This window comes from Lethenteron reissneri, chromosome 43, assembly GCF_015708825.2.
Source record: "Lethenteron reissneri isolate LAM-NWPU_2019-01 chromosome 43, ASM1570882v1, whole genome shotgun sequence".
NCBI classification, from domain to species: domain Eukaryota; kingdom Metazoa; phylum Chordata; class Hyperoartia; order Petromyzontiformes; family Petromyzontidae; genus Lethenteron; species Lethenteron reissneri.
In genome coordinates this window covers 6964494-6980862 of record NC_083821.1, presented here as the reverse complement: position 1 = coordinate 6980862, position 16369 = coordinate 6964494, and the positions used below count along the sequence as shown (strand labels likewise).

Here is a 16369-nt window from a genome sequence, read left to right as displayed (position 1 = left end):
CTTGAGGCAGAGTTGACCTGGGGAAGGCCCCGGAACGATTCAGACAATCGTCACCGGTGCTGGCCATGAGCGGGAATCGAACTCGAGTCGCTGGGTTCGTAGCGCAGCGTAGCGCTAACCTGCTGCGCTACCGCTCCCCATGTTTACAGCAATACACAACGCAGGCACAGTTGCCGACTGGCCTTTCCATTCACCGTAAAAGGAGGAGACAGGCCACGAAGTAGTGCAAACTCACAGTTGACACTGAACACGCGTTCATACCTGTGCTGTCCAATAGGGCGAGGGTAACTTGTCTCTTCAGCTCTAACGGAGGGGAGAGAAGGAATAATAGAGAGAGAGAGAAAGAAAAAAAATCAGAAACAGTCCAGCTGTCAAAAATCTGCATTTCATTTCCTGCGGTGTAATCGCGGGCTAGATCTGCAAGGCTTCAGCAAATGCTCTCTGCACGAGATCCATAAAAATTAGGGTAATTACTGGAGGGGGGAAGAGGGTTAGTGGGGGGGGGGAGTTGAGTGAGGTCAGTAAATTAACGTGCCTCCATGCTTACGAACGTCGGCGCGCAAGCATTCACTCAATTTGCGCCGTCTCATGTTTCTCCACGGCTTTAAGACCGTCACGCAGACGGTGGGTTAACGTTGCAAACCTTGCGGGGGGGGGGGGGGGGGAACAAGGGACTTTGACGAACACCAGCTTCCATCGAGATGCTGTTATTGTTGTTTTGTCCCGGTGATATTCACAGACACCGGTTGTTCAGTTCACGTGTGCACGCACAGCTGGATTGTGCCCTGTTCACGCCGTGCAAGTTTGTGCTTCACTACGCTGGTCAGTGCGGGTTGGTGAACGTGGAAACACACACGTTGAAGTACATTGCAGTGACTCCTCTACTTATGAACGAGTTAGGTTCTAGAGGTCTGTTCGTAGGTCGATTTTGTTCGCGAGTTCAACTTTACTCCTGTCGATACCAAAAATGTTGCAAGAGGAATGGCTGTAAAAGTTGTATAAACTCCGTTAGATGTAGATACCACTGGTTCTTCATGTTCCACAGATGTAGATGCTACCACTGTCATCTATTGCGGGGTGGGCGGGGGCGGTTGAACTTACGACTCTCGGTCCGAACAGACAACTGGACATATGAACAAGTTTGTTCGTATCTCTGAAAGTGTGTAAGTTGAATGTGAGCAAGTAGACGACGAAAAGCGTGTAACATGAATGCACTGCCCACTGATGGTCACCACGTAGCCCCGTAAGCCCGTTGACAGCATGTCTACGCGTCGTGGGTTAATCTTCCTAGCACTTAATTCTAGATTTGAAGCTTTCGTGACTGCAAGGATTCATACTCTTAGTTCTTTCGTTAATGTCACGTAGGTAAAAAAATGAAATTAAAATTAATAAAAAAAATATATGTATTAATTTTAATTTCATTTTTTACCTACGTGACTTTACCGAAAGAACTAAGAGTATGCTTCCTAGCACTATCCACGGTCGAACCCTGCTTTAGCTTTAAGGAAGCGATTAATGAGACCACAGAGCCGGGTGCATTGTTGGCGCCAGGCTTACAACGTTTGGCTGCCTGCCAGCTTGTCTGTGGTTGCTCATAAAACTAAACATTATTACATGTTATTAGGCACATTCTGGGTAATTTTGTCATCGTTCTTTTTGTTTTAATATTAGTTTGGTGAAGTGGGGTGTGTAGGATGGGCAGGATCAGATCGGATTCAGCACGGTGCAAAGGAAGTCGTGGGTATGATCCCGATCCCGACGCCTGTATATTTGGAGTTTGCATGTTCTCCCCATGGTCAACATTCGTTTAGAGTATTTAGCGGCTAGAAATTTACACGTGATAAGCCACTTTGTTGAGCTATCATTTGTGGTCAGGTCACTTCTAAAAACGAGCTGTATAGCTCAGTGGGTCTTACCTGGTAATATAATTTTTTATAGTTTAATAATATCGCTCGCCACTGATTTTCCATGAAGCTACAATTCAATTTAGGCTGTCAAGTTCACAGGGCAGTGCACCATCACAGCACTTCCACTCAACACAAGTAAATCCTTTGGTCGCATATAACACTCATAACATATAATTGTGTATTTGTATTTTACATCCCATTTATCCAAAATATCAGTTTTTTTTTATTAGACAAATATTAAAAATAAATATTCCATTACAAACAAAGTGCGTATAATGTCTAGGTTGAGATCAAAGCCACCCCAGCATAAAAACGGAATATATAATTGCAGACATTATTTTTTTTCAGTAAGCAGTGCATATGTTATTATTATATTCTATAAACTCAAAAAGACTTGCATTGCTGAACTCATGTTTTATTAAAACTCACCAAACTGAAAATTATTACCGTACTGTCTTGGTAGATTTTGGGCTTTGCAAATGTCATATACCGGTCTGGAACCCATTTAGGACAATTTTTATTTAATTGGAGACTGAGAACTTAAACTACCCTGACGACGTCAGACGTTTATAACCCTTTAGGGTGCAACGCTGAAGCAGCACAGAGCAAAACAAAAAACCAGACACGTTGACTGAAGTGCAAGCAACGCCCGAACTAGAAACTTTCACAATCATTTCAAATATCAATTGTTGTTGTTGTGTGCAGGGGAAAGCCTCGCCGAGGTTTTCCGAGTTTCCGTTTTCAGGAGGGGAACCAGCATCGGGACGGTTTGGCCAATTCGAATAAAAGTGTGTTGGCTTCGCGTTGGGGAATGAAAGTGGAGAAGCTGGATAATACTCGGCACGCCACCTCACAGGCCGCATGCCTACAACCCGTGGCAAGCCCTGATGGTCAGCAATCCAAGTGCTAAAAACCAGGGTTCAAAGCCTGCTTAGCTTTCGATGTAAAGCTTTCGTGACTGCATGGATTCATCTTCTTGGTTCTTTCGGTAAAGTCACGTAGAAGGGAAATAATAAAAATATAACATAATAAAATACAATTCTCACGACGTTTCGGCCACAACGCAAGCAGCCGTCCTCAGGTGAAGAACAGGTCTGTCGGAAAGACAGCATCTGAATGAACACCACCAAGCTTGGCAGCGTATATTTAAGCTATTTAAGACCTGTTCTTCACCTGAGGACGGCTGCTTGCGTTGTGGCCGAAACATCATGAGAATTGTATTTTATTATGTTTTATTTTTATTATTTTATTATTTCCCTTCTACGTGACTTTACCGAAAGAACCAAGAAGATGAATCCCTGCTTAGCTTCTTAGATCCGACAATATTGGGCACATTTGAGGCGTTTAAGTTGTGGGCGTGAATATGTTGAAGCAGTTGCATATCGGAAGTATTGCTTGCACCAGATTATAGACCCACAAAGTATGGGTACTTGCGTTTACTTTTCCATAGTTCCTCTCCATACACCCAATATATATGTGGAGTTCATCATGATTACAAGGCCCAAAAAAATCAAATCACGGCTAGTTTAATTAATAACTAATAATTATAATAGCAACACCTTCATTTGTTGCTGCACAATCATGACTTTCTACAAGTAAATTAATTTGAGCTCAGTATATATACAAGGACTGTTTTCTTGGAATTTCTCTCACTTGATACAGCTATCGTGCTGTGACGGTTCCACCTGAAGACGAAAGCTTGTGTTGCCTCCGAAACGTCGTGATTTTTATTTTATTTTTTATTTTACTTTTATAAATTTTAATTTTAATTTTTTACCTACGTGACTTTACCGAAAAAAAAACCTAATAATATAAATTGAGCTCACCCTGTCAGACAAATTACATCTAAGGCGCGCGTTCGTCAAGCGGCACTAAAATCACAAACCGGGGGGGGGGGGGGGGGAGGCTCTCAAAGTAATCTTCTCGACTCCCAAAAACTAACCGTAAGTGCGCCTGGCAGCCAAAGGAAAAAAAACAACGCAGAAGCAAGAGGTGAGAGAAAACGTTCACAAACCACCGCACCGCTACCTGGAGAACACGCCACTAATTTGTCCTAGCGGGAGCGTGACGCCCGCTCGCTCGGGCGCACGGTAACGCGCCCGTTTCTCCGTGCCGCGCGTGCGCCACGGAGAAACGGGAGGAGCAGAGGTCGGGGCGAGACCCCTGTGAGCGGGCCACGCTGGGGGGGGCCCCCTTGCCCCCCCCGGGGCATTCCTCATCACGCCCACGCTTTCCACGCGGCAAACGGCGTCTGGCGTGGAAATGTGCTAACCATCAGCGACAAACTGCTCGCGGTATTTTGCGGGCAGGGAAGCATTCCGTGATTTCAACAACAAGAATGCGTGTTTCTCACGCGTGGCCAACACAAGCTGGGTGCGCTCCACTCTCTGCATCCCCCAAGTTATTCTGAAATCTCCGTTTCTCAATGCTGAGTCTCAGCATTAAAACATTTTCTTCCGCAGGGAAATGCACTGCAGCTGGTAACTTACGCATCACGCTTAATCACCGGCTAGCGATTAACAAGGTGGGATGAATAACTCGGCTTATTCAAATCTGAATGATGGTGGTGGTGATTGTGGTTGTTAGAAGGCAGGACTCGCAACGCAGAAGTCGCCGTTTCCATTGCCATTGTTTAAGTTGCGAGTGATGGGGTAAAGTGTGGAGAAACCCACCTCTTCCAAGCGTGAAAGTTTCGACCAAATACCCTCTCGTAAGACGTGCTTCCACTAACACTGGCATCAATAACACATTGCAGGGATGCACCTTTATATATATTTTTGTATACAAAATTATTTTGTTCCTACAAGATGAGTGCCTTGCTACTTTCCAAAATGGAATGTTTTCTCTGTAACGGTGGTGTTGTGTGCTATGATTTGACATTGGTTTTACAACAGCATCCTGATTGTAAATGCCCGTCATTGAAGGCAACTCGTCACATGTATCTAAATTGAAAACTAGTTTCTTTAAAACTGCTTTTTGTGCTAGCCCGATGATTACTCTGGCTCCAAATGTAGGATTCTCAAATTTGTGAATTTATTCAATCACCAGACTTAGACATTATTTGTTATGTTACTACATATTATTTGGGTCTTTCGGTAAAATCACGTAGATAGGTTCAAAGAAAATAACACGATGACAAACGCTTGTGTTGCAATCCAAACGTCGTAGTTTATTTATTTATTATTTTTTGTTATTTTCTTTGCACCTATCTACGTGACTTTACCGTAAGACCCAAAGAATATGAATTCCTGCAGTCAAGAAAGCTTTACTTCAAGATCTATGTTACTACAACTGAGATATCTACATAAACTGTGCCGCCCTATCACTCTCACGGTGCCCTCCTATTGGCCAAAACGTTGTAACAGATTCAGTGACATTGCCTGTGAACGGAGGTCACGGTGTGCTATAATCGCACGCTAAATTTGCTTCGGCAATTACCTGTAAACTGTTCCCGACACAGATAGGACATTGAGTCTTGTACAACGGGATGTGTTCGAAACAATCGTATACTACCCCCCCCCTGCATAACAAAGATAAGTCGGTAAAATCCACGTTTATAATCAATGCTTTTCCCAAATTCCAAGTGCATCATTATCCAGCCTGCAAATAAGTACACACGTTTATTCTCACAAGCTGACGACTGGAGGATGTTCGCAAAGTGGAAAGGGCTATGAAATCCATCCGTGTTGCAGGCACTGGGTGGGTTGTGTTGCAACGCACGGTCGTGAGAAGTGTCGGCGCCTCGGGTAAGGCCTTCATCAGAGGTCGCAACCGGGTACCCGATACCCGTACCCTACCCGATACTCGGCTACCCGTACCCGGCCGCGTACGGGTACCCGTTTGCGACCCTGGTGCGGCCGGGTACGGGTAGGCCGTGAGTCACTGGTGAGTAACTGTTTGTCACTCATTTCCCAACGTCTTGTCTCTTCTCACAATTCAAGTTCTTAGAATCAACCCACCCGCGCCTGCAACATGGCTTCATCCCAGAAGTCGCAATCAGGTACCCGATACCCGTACCCTACCCGTACCCGGCCGGGTACGGGTAGGGTACGGCCGGGTACGGGTACCCGTTTGCGACCCTGGTGCAGCCGGGTACGGGTACGGGTAAGGAATCAAAACCCGTTTGTGACCTCTGGCCTTCATCCAACAGTGGATTGACCATGCCTGGTGTTGATTAACTCTTAACAAGGGGAGGTTAAGGCGTACTCGAGTTTTGGAAAATTGGCAGGAAGTGCAAGGAATATGATGTTCGAGAATGGCTAACCATTACAAGCTGCACGGGAACGTAAGTTGATGCTGGATGGATATTCCTACAGGGCCAGCGCTGAACACAGCCATCAAAACTAACGCGTCAAGAGTACGAGGGCTGAAACGTATTAACTTAACAGCAGAACGTAAGCCTCTGAAGATTTATATCGAACATTGATGGTGTAGAGAGAACTGCTTGCAAGGGTTCCATGGGACGATTGAATCGCAGCTGCGTCTAGATTATGTTGCTGCTATAAATGTCCACACGACAAGCCACTTCATTGAGCTATACTTTTTCTTCTTGGTTCTTTCGGTAAAGTCACGTAGAAGGGAAGTAATAAAATAATAAAAATAAAACATAATAAAATAATTCTCATGACGTTTCGGCCACAGCGCAAGCAGCCGTCCTCAGTTGTGGCCGAAACGTCGTGAGAATTATTTTATTATGTTTTATTTTTATTATTTTATTACTTCCCTTCTACGTGACTTTACCGAAAGAACCAAGAAGATGAATTCCTGCAGTCACGAAAGCTTTAAATCGAAATTTGAGCTATACTTTGTTGGTAGGTCGCTCCCGAAAAGTAAGCTAATAGCTCAGTGGGCTTTACCTGGTCAGATGAAAAGTAGTTTCGATTTGTGTATTTTGTTTAAAGGATTTGTTTACCTTTCCTATACTTTGCACTCCTATTGTGTGTTCGTATTGTTTGCTGTAACGTTCTCAACTGTCCCTACGGGTCATCCGTGAAAAAAGAGAGAGCTTAATCGCTCGCCGGATTCCTCCAGCATAAATACATATTCTCATTGATTCTGAAAAACGAAAGCTCATAAAACCTGCTGTATAGGTAAAGGTGCAGCCTTTCAATGTCTGGCTCAAAGCACTGCTGGTGGATTTGGCCTCCACTACAGGGAGCTTGAGAAGGCGCCCTTCTTGGGCATTTTTTAATCCTTTATATTAAGTTTGCTTGCTTGCTTAGGACCGTGCAAATCTTTCGGTCGTTTTTTAACCCACTTCCCGTAATCCAATCGAGCTGACATTTTCCACACAGACTCGTTGTGCGTGACAATTAATGTTCGTGAAAATTTTTTCCCAAAATGTTACACTTTTTAGGACAAAAATATTCTATTTAATTACCAATTGCTTAATGGTGCCATGCAATAATCTGACCCATAGGTGGCAGCCATCTCAAGCCAGAGGACGAGAGGACTCTAGCCGCCACGCATATAAAGGATTTATAGCGAAAAACTTTGTTTTTACGGGTTATACTTGTTACTTCCCCATCCATGCGAGCCAGTTGTTGCGGAAGGCGTTTTCAGCTGTTGTAGATTGGATGATAAATACATTTTGGCATGATAACATGAAAAAAAAACACGATTACTCGAGGCCAATTATATTTGTAATAATGACATTTTATGCAAGAAACCCCTGAAGAGGATCAGGTTTTTCAAGAGGGTCCCCAGCGTGAGAATATTTTGCTATGACCATTCATGAGCAAAGTACTACCATTTTTTTAAATATTAATTTTACAAGGTAAGGCCCACTGAGCTATATAGCCCTTTTTCAGAAACGACCTTGGCCACAAATGATAGCTCAACAGAAGTGGCTTATCACGTGTAACTTTATAGTAGCCAAATACTCTAAACATATAGTATGGCAACGTGGGGGTGTAAACTGTATAATCCAGAGAAAACCCATGCATGAGGAGATGGCAACACTCCGCACTGCTGTCTCTTGCCCATCTCGCAAACCCCGTGCGCCTAAATTCCCTAAAAAGCCCTGGGAGTCATCCATCAAATGATTAACCAGGATCAAAGCATGCTTAGCTTTGTATGATTAGATTGGGACCATTCAGGGTGATTTGGTTATAGCTCAGGCTTAAAAAAATTAACCCGTAAAAACAAAGTTTTTCACTATAAATCCTTTATATGCATGGCATCGGTTTTATTTTACTATTCATGTCTGTTTATCTTGAGTAAGAGTTTCATTTGGCCGCAACCCAGCCCACATTGGTCTTTGAAACGGGCGGCTAGAGTCCTCTCGTCCTCTGGCTTGAGATGACTGCCACCTATGGGTCAGATGATTGCCTGCCACCATTAAGCAATTGGTAATTAAATATTTTTAAAAAATTCCCAAAATGTTGAAAATTTTGGAGAAAAAAATTTCACGAAAATAAATTGTCACGCACAACGAGTCTGTGTGCAAAATGTCAGATCGATTGGATCAGGGGAAGTGGGTTAAAAAACGACCGAAAAATTTGCACGGTTGTAAGCGCGCAAGCAAGCACGCAAGTGAACTTAATATAAAGGATTTAAAAACATACAACAAATCAGCACGACTACAAGCGCATCGGAAATGACGACACCGCATCTCAGCGACTACACTACAACATCTTGCTGATGATCTCTTCAAAGAGCATAGACCATCACCCAAACTCCGGTCATCATCGCAGCGGCTATTGGCTGCCAATCGAACAAAAGACGGTCACCGCATCGCACGCTTTCAGATGCGCTTCTGTGGCCGTCTGGAACGCTCTTCAATGCAATATTAGGACGTCATTAAAGAAATGCAGTTTAAATCTCGATTGAAAACTCGTTTTTTGAGAACTGTTTTTAAATCCTTTATATTAAGTTTGCTTGCTTGCTTGCGTGCTTGCGTGCTTGCTTGCTTACGACCGTGCAAATCTTTCGGTCGTTTTTTTAACCCACTTCCCGTGATCCAATCGAGCTGACATTTTGCACACAGACTCGTTGTGCGAGACAATTAATTTTCGTGAAAAAAAATTCCAAAATTTTACACTGTTTAGGGAAAACAAATTAAATATTTAATTACCAATTGTTTAATACTGCAGACAATCATCTGACCCATAGGTGGCAGCCATCTCAAGCCAGAGGACGAGAGGACTCTAGCCACCACGCATATAAAGGATTTACGGGTTATACTTATTTGTGTTTAGTTTGTTGTCTTTCCCCCAAAACTACAATTAGCATGATTTGCTACATATGGTCCAAAAGGAGTTCAAACATACATACATCTTTGCTTGTGCTATTCCAAGAACAAGCACGTGTTCTAAACCGTGAGACTGACATCATTTTGGACAAACCGCCATAGCGCAAGGAATGTCACTGGGATGGCAGGCAGATGAAGTCACTGGGCATCGAACACGGATGGTCGGGAAACACTAATTGATGTTCTGACCTCTTAAGGCAAAAAAACTAAAGTAAAAACCTCTGGCTCACAAGTTCACGTGCGCACGTGTGTGTCGCCTTTATCGCAGTGCGGCGCGCGTCCTGGGACGTGGCGGTCAACGCGTAAGCATCGCGTGGTTGCTCTCAATACCGTTCCGCTGAATTTACGACCTCAAAAAAATACTCTGGCCACACTCTGGGGCCTGGGAAACGTGCTCACTTCCGTGCAGCTAAAAAAAATGGAAAAGCGAACGTGCACACTTGCAGAGGGGTCTCTGCGTCACAGTTTATTTTTATTCGTATGAATTTTTTTGGAGGTTTGTGCCCCCCCCCCCCATCCTCCTCCCCAAACACTCCCTCCCGACAAATTGTCGCACAATTATGGTCGTCCTTCGCCCGTCACGCTGAGCTCGAGGTACGCGTTGACGTTGCTGCGTTATGCACGGGCGTTTGAGCCGGGTGAGTCAATAATCAACCGCCGTTGTGGGGACTAAGCATGTTAAGACTATCCACAAACACGCGAAGCCTCGCAGGAATAACTCGCCACGGGTTTGGCTGCACCTTCTCTGACTTCCACTAAAGGACCCGAAGCCTACATCCTAACTCTATACTTGCTTCACATTTCACTGTTTTTTTCTTCTTTTCTCTGTTTTTTTTTGCTTAACATTTTCAGGATTCTATTCCCCCCCCCCACCAATTTCATCCCGCTTGTGCTATCGGCGGCACACCGTCAGACAAAGTGCCCAAATAAGATCTCTCAAAGAGCTGTGCAACCCATCGTGTTTGGAGAATGGCCAATGGAAGTCGATATCACAGTACTGCCTCTTAATGTAGCCATCACATATTTATAAATGGTTTTGACAATTCCTTCATATTGTGTTTTTTAGTTCTTGGTTTCGTATGAGCCAGCATGACATCATCAGTTTCCGCTGAATTTAATGTCTTTAAGCTGCATAGAAAAGCTATGCATAATGGCATTTGATATTCAATTTTCTTTTCTGGAATCTGATTGATGGACTACAGACCCATAATATTCTCATCACACGTATTTCAACTCTTCACGATAACCAGAGACAGCTAACTACATGTTGGCCGATCCACAGATCTTTCAGCTCACCAATCTCAGCTTATAGATTAATCTATGCATCCTGACATCCAATAGTTTTCATGGAACGCCTTTGTAAACCCAACGGTACAGACTTGTTTCCAAATATATATGTATATTTTAGCCTGCAACTGGTCCCCATTTAGAACGAAAGATGCCCAAGAGATTACTTAAAACATCAGGGATCATCAAGAGGTCATTTACACATCCACGATTTTATAAATGCAGCTTTCTTGTTGCATATTTTCCCCAATGTCCTCACCCCCCCCCCCCCGCCCGAGGTTGTAAAATTTCACGAAATGCGATACTCGTTTTCATATTCTTAGATTTTTTTCGGTAAAGTCACGTAGGTAAAAATTGAAGTTAATAAAAGTAAAATAAAAATAAAAATCACGACGTTTCGGAGGCAACACAAGCAGCCGTCCTCAGGTGGAGAGCAGGTCTGTCTACTCGACAGACCAAAAACCACGAAGATGAATCCCTGCAGTCACGAAAGCTTTGCATCGAAAAATCTTTGCTCATTTATTTTAGTTTTTTGGTTTTTATTGCCCACGTAGCAAAGAAGAAGATTACTCGGACACCGACCGAAATAATTACGTGCGGTATTTTCAACTTGCCGTTCCATTGACCGCTTGAACCGCCCATGCAATAAGAGTCTTGAAGCCCTTGAAAATTTGACGAAAAACACTTCGATGTTTGCGTAAAATGAAAGTTGAATCAATGAGAGTTGGGACGCTTTTCGCGGACTGCTTTGGCCACAGGAATCACATTGTGGTGCGAATCGAGTATCTCAACTTGTGGGATAAATACTATTTGTCTGTCCCTCTCAAACACATAGTGGGGTGGTGAAGCTAAGCAAATGTTGTGGAAATTCGACATTCCTATGTTGATGACCACAAAAATTACAATAATTTTGAAAATGTGCTTTTGATAATAGCAAGGCAATGTGCCACCTTGAACAGGCAAGCAAATTTGAAGTGCTCATCTTCAGCGACGGTCCTGAAGCAGCGATGGAAATTTCTCATTCCCGTGGCTGGAGCCAATGTGCCCATGGGAAACACTGCCGTTGACGTCCCACACATTTTATTGATCGCAGAGGGAAGAATCAACCGCCAATTGGGATTTGACCTCGCAACCTTTGGATTGCTAGTTGAGTGCTCTAACCGCAGTGCACGGCTCCGTCACACTACTGCAGGGACACGTGTTTGTCGAACACTTGCCATCACACGCACAGCTACGTGTTTGTCGAACACGTGTGCCCGCAGTAGTGTGCAGATACATGAGACAACACGTGTGCCCACAGTAGTGTGCAGATACACGAGACAAACACGTGTCCCTGCAGCGGCGTGCAGATAAGTTAGACGAGGGGTCGGCAACCTTTAACAGAAGAAGCGCCACCTTTGACCAAAATAGTTCCAGAGCCGTATCACACGCCCAGCTACTTGTACACAAACACAGCAGATACACAGCAGATGACAACACACATTATGACTTAAATAAACTAAACAGGTCGTGGAATAAACCACATCTATTTAGTTTATTGGCCTCCTCAGTTATTTTTCGATTTAAAGCTTTCGTGACTGCAGGGATTCATATTCTTGGTTCTTTCGGTAAAGTCACGTAGAAGGGAAATAATAAAATAATAAAAATAAAACAATAAAATAATTCTCACGACGTTTCGGCCACAACGCAAGCAGCCATCCTCAGGTGAAGACCAGGTCTGTCGGGGGAGACAGACCTGGCTGCTTGCGTTGTGGCCGAAACGTCGTGAGAATTATTTTATTGTTTAATTTTTATTATTTTATTATTTCCCTTCTACGCGACTTTATCCTCAGTATTCTTCAACAATACAGTTTGACTGGTGTTATCACCGAGATATTCCACAGCGACCCATTCCCTGCCATATTTACTCAATTATCTGTACGTTGAAATTGTATTAAAACAGCCACATACGGCTCCAAAGCCACAGGTTGTTCACCTTATTCTTAGGTTTTTTCGGTAAAGTCACGTAGGTAAAAAATTAATAAAAGTAAAATAAAATACAAATCACGACGTTTCGGAGGCAACACAAGCTTCCGTCTTCAGGTGGAACCGTCACAGCCACGACAGCTGTATCAAGTAAATGAGAGATTACAGGAGATACCACTCCGTTTATATAATGGTTGAAAAGGGGAAGGGCCAAGTACGGCACACTTTTTATTAATATGGTAAGTGGAGGCTTAAGACTAAGAATAGACTGCATAACAAAAGACTGAGCCTTTGTTATGGAGAGGTACGGTTTGTGACTACGCCGAGCCTACTGTGTTCGAGACTAACCACGTGTCTGCACGGGAGTGTGCAGACACGTGGTTAACACCGACAGCCCGCAACGGACCCGTAAGGTACCTCGCCGCGTGTGTGCGCACGTGCGCTCACCGCTCGCATGCCGGGTGACGCTGTGGATGATGGTGTGCAGGTTTCGGCTCAGCTTTGCGAGGTCGTGCTGCACCTGCAGCTGGATCATGTCGGCGACGCTCACGCTAAGCTCCACCTCCTGCTGGAAAGCTGCATCACAAGCGTCACGTGCGCATGTTGTTAACACAGACGCAAAGGTCCCCTGTGCAGCCTTAACAGACTATGGGGTCAAGTGCTGTTAGCGAGCACCTATGAAGGCCGGCACGGCACACAAAGGGGTGGGTGGCCAGCACTACGCACGGCCAACTTTGTCTCCCCAGTGGCGATGTTTACACACCGCACCAGGTACTCATTTGAGGCTGAGTTGACCTAGGGGAGGCCCAGGACCGGTTTCAGAAAATCGTCACTGGTGTTGGCCGTGAGCGGGAATCGAACCCGGGTCGCTGGGTTCGTAGAGCAGCGCGCTAACCGCTACACTACCGCTCCCCACTTATATATACACGTATGTGCAACAACAACAGCCATTCGCCACTAAGTGACGGTGACATCACCACGGCGCTTGTGCCAGGCTATGTGCACGTTAAGGCTACATATGCACACATACTCACACATGCAAGTGTATGTGTGTAAAGGAAAAACTCATCTGTGTAGCCTACATTGACCGCTGGGGAAAGGTTCAGTTAGTGAACACCTATTTAGGCCAGAGCACAGCACGAGGGGTGGTGTGTACCAACACCACATCCAGCTGCCTTTGCCTCCCCGGTGCTTTAAACACCGCACCAGGTCCTCATTTAAGGCCGAGTCTATCTCGTGGAGCCCGGTGACCAATTCTGGTATCACACACCACTCATGTCAGCCAGTGACGTGCGGTGAGGTCAATGGCTGGGGAGGCAATGGCCAGTATCAAAGCCAGATTCACACACTGAGGGGGTGTGTCCTCACTGAGGGGGCCTGTCCTCACTGAAGGGGCGTGTTAGACACGTCCCCTCAGTGAGGCAGATGTGATAGCTGCCTCCCCTGGTGCTTTTTCATTGCAGTTTCATGACGAGACCAGCGAGCCTAAATATATTTATACACATACGTGAAATAAGTTACCTGGAGTATGGTAGGTGAGGACATGAAATGAGGGGGTCTACAAACATTACATTGGTGACATACTGAGATAGTAACAGGCACGCGCTGATTGCCCGCGCTCCATCCAGTTACTGAGGGGTTGCGCAATCAGAGGGGAGGCTGAGCTCGTCGCTGCCTCACCTCTCGTCTCTCCCTGTATTTGCAGCTGAGCTCTGCAAATTTGGCGATCTAAAAATGATTGGAATCGTACAGAAATGACATTTATAACACAGATCAGTGGCAAATCTTAATTTTTAGTTTATTATTTTTCACTTTTCGTAACAGCTATTTTCATTGGAGTTTGACGGGTGAGGCTGTGACTGCCCTGCCTCCCCTGACCGCACGTCCCTGGTGGAGTACGTGCAGGGCCACGTAGCACAGGAGGTGGCGCAGGTGAGGAAGGAGGGGGGGCAGGGTAGCAGACAACCTCACCCTGAAAGGTGAGCTCAGGAGTGAGATGCTTCGTCTTCTCAAACGCGCTGCACGCCACAGCTCCACCCATCACCTTCGTGAGTGTCTCCACCTGCAGTCACAGTAATAATAGTGATTAGCTATTATGAAGATTATAACACGGCTTAGGTTTCATTGAGTGATGTCCGTCTCCCATTGGTGGTCCTGTGATCCAAACGTGATGGCAACATTAATATATATTAAAAACCACCTCAATTCTTGCATCACATAGTCTTTGTAAATTATGATAATACGTTGCATCTTTGTGGGTGGGTGAAAGATGGTGCAAGTAATGGATTTTGATGGTAGATGATGGACCACGATGATGATGATCACATTGACGACAGGATAAGTTGACCATTGCCAGGATTTTACAACTTTCATACCACGAGCCCCAACACTGCAGCTAATGAGCTCACCCAGGTGATAATATTAACAAGTACCTTTCGATTTAAAGCTTTCGTGACTGCAGGGATTCATCTTCTTGGTTCTTTCGGTAAAGTCACGTAGAAGGAAAATAATAAAAATAAAACATAATAAAATAATTCTCACGACGTTTCGGCCACAACGCAAGCAGCCGTCCTTCCCGACATACCTGTTCTTCACCTGAGGACGGCTGCTTGCATTGTGGCCGAAACGTGGTGAGAATTATTTAATGTTTTATTTTTATTATTTTATTATTTCCCTTCTACGTGACTTTACCGAAAGAACCAAGAAGATGAACAAGTACCTTGTTTCTTAATTCCAATTTGTCTGGCAAGTGTTGAAGCGGAGGCCAAATATCCTATAGAGGGGACTCTCTCCAGCTACTTTTAGTGGACGACACTTTTGCAATTAGTGGCGTATGCAAGAAATTGCCGGCCTGCACCTTTGCCTTCCCATATATTAATGTTCTATACTAGCACTGTAATGAGTCAAAGGATCTCAGTGCAACGCATTGAATCTTCTTCTTCTTTCGTTTGGCCGATGTAGATGCAGAGCAACAGCTACCATTTCACATTCAGGCGGTCAGGCCAGATACCCGGCTCAGGAGTGGCCAAGTGCATCGCTGTGATGTCTCCTTCGTATTTGTGGGTCGGGTGTCGCGTCTTTATACGTCGTACGGTCTCTGTTCTGGATGACCACTAGCTTGCAACTATGCAGCACCTTGCCATTGCGCTCTCGATCGTTCACAATCTGGCAAAAGCAAAACATGTTTTGGCAATACTTTGATGATAACGTCGTTGTTTTTGAATGATTATACGCATTCACAAAACAGCGTCTCCCTTCGCTATGATTTTATCATGAGAAAAAGACCCCAGCATTATTTTCTAATTAAAAATAAAATAACAATTAAGAAGAAGGAATGCGATGATGCATTCCTTCTTGAGTACAGACTTGAAACTATTTTATCAGTCAAGAACATGTTCTGATAATATTTTTATATATTAAAGCAGATGCAGCATTGCTGAGATACCAACACTGTGCTTAACATGCAGAACTTGGCGATTGGTAATTGAAATTTCCATTTCAGAAGCTTGATCTCAGGTATGTAGCAATTCTCCCCCTTGCGATTTGATGAATGTTAACGATTCTTGGTGGCAATTTGATTCAAGAATTAGTCACATAAGTGGTGAATGTAGCACCCAGAGCGGGTTCAGGGGTCATATGAACTCAACATATACACCGCACACAAATGTTTGTCTGCCCAGGTGGCTTAGCGTGGGAGCTCACGGCTCACAATCAGAAGGTTGCAAGCTAAAAATCCTGCTTGGGCATTGACTCAGCCCATCATCCCTCGAAGGGTGAATAAAATAGTACTAATTTTCCAAGAATTCAACAGTGGGTTGTCCTCATGTAAGACTCGGCCCTCGACACAGGAATGTGGAATTTCCACGACTGGCTCAGGTCTGTGAACAAGGGATGAACACCGCCTCAATTGCAGACTTGAGCAAGAAATCACTTTGGCAAAAGAAACCATTTTTTTAAG

The 16369-nt window shown here is 44.5% G+C and overlaps 1 protein-coding gene across 5 annotated transcripts in view; it reads right to left on the bottom strand.

Annotated features, from left to right (window-relative positions):
* LOC133353250 (phosphatidylinositol 3,4,5-trisphosphate-dependent Rac exchanger 2 protein-like) overlaps nt 1–16369 on the bottom strand; it is a 220446-nt gene that overhangs the window by 39382 nt on the left and 164695 nt on the right. For all 5 annotated transcript variants that reach the window (XM_061569342.1, XM_061569344.1, XM_061569345.1 and 2 more), the window contains exons 30-32: nt 14383–14473; nt 12859–12987; nt 262–303 (exon numbers count right to left, since the gene is read on the bottom strand). In XM_061569342.1, coding sequence (XP_061425326.1) covers nt 262–303; nt 12859–12987; nt 14383–14473 — 262 coding nt within the window. The remainder of the gene's footprint in view (nt 1–261; nt 304–12858; nt 12988–14382; nt 14474–16369) is intronic.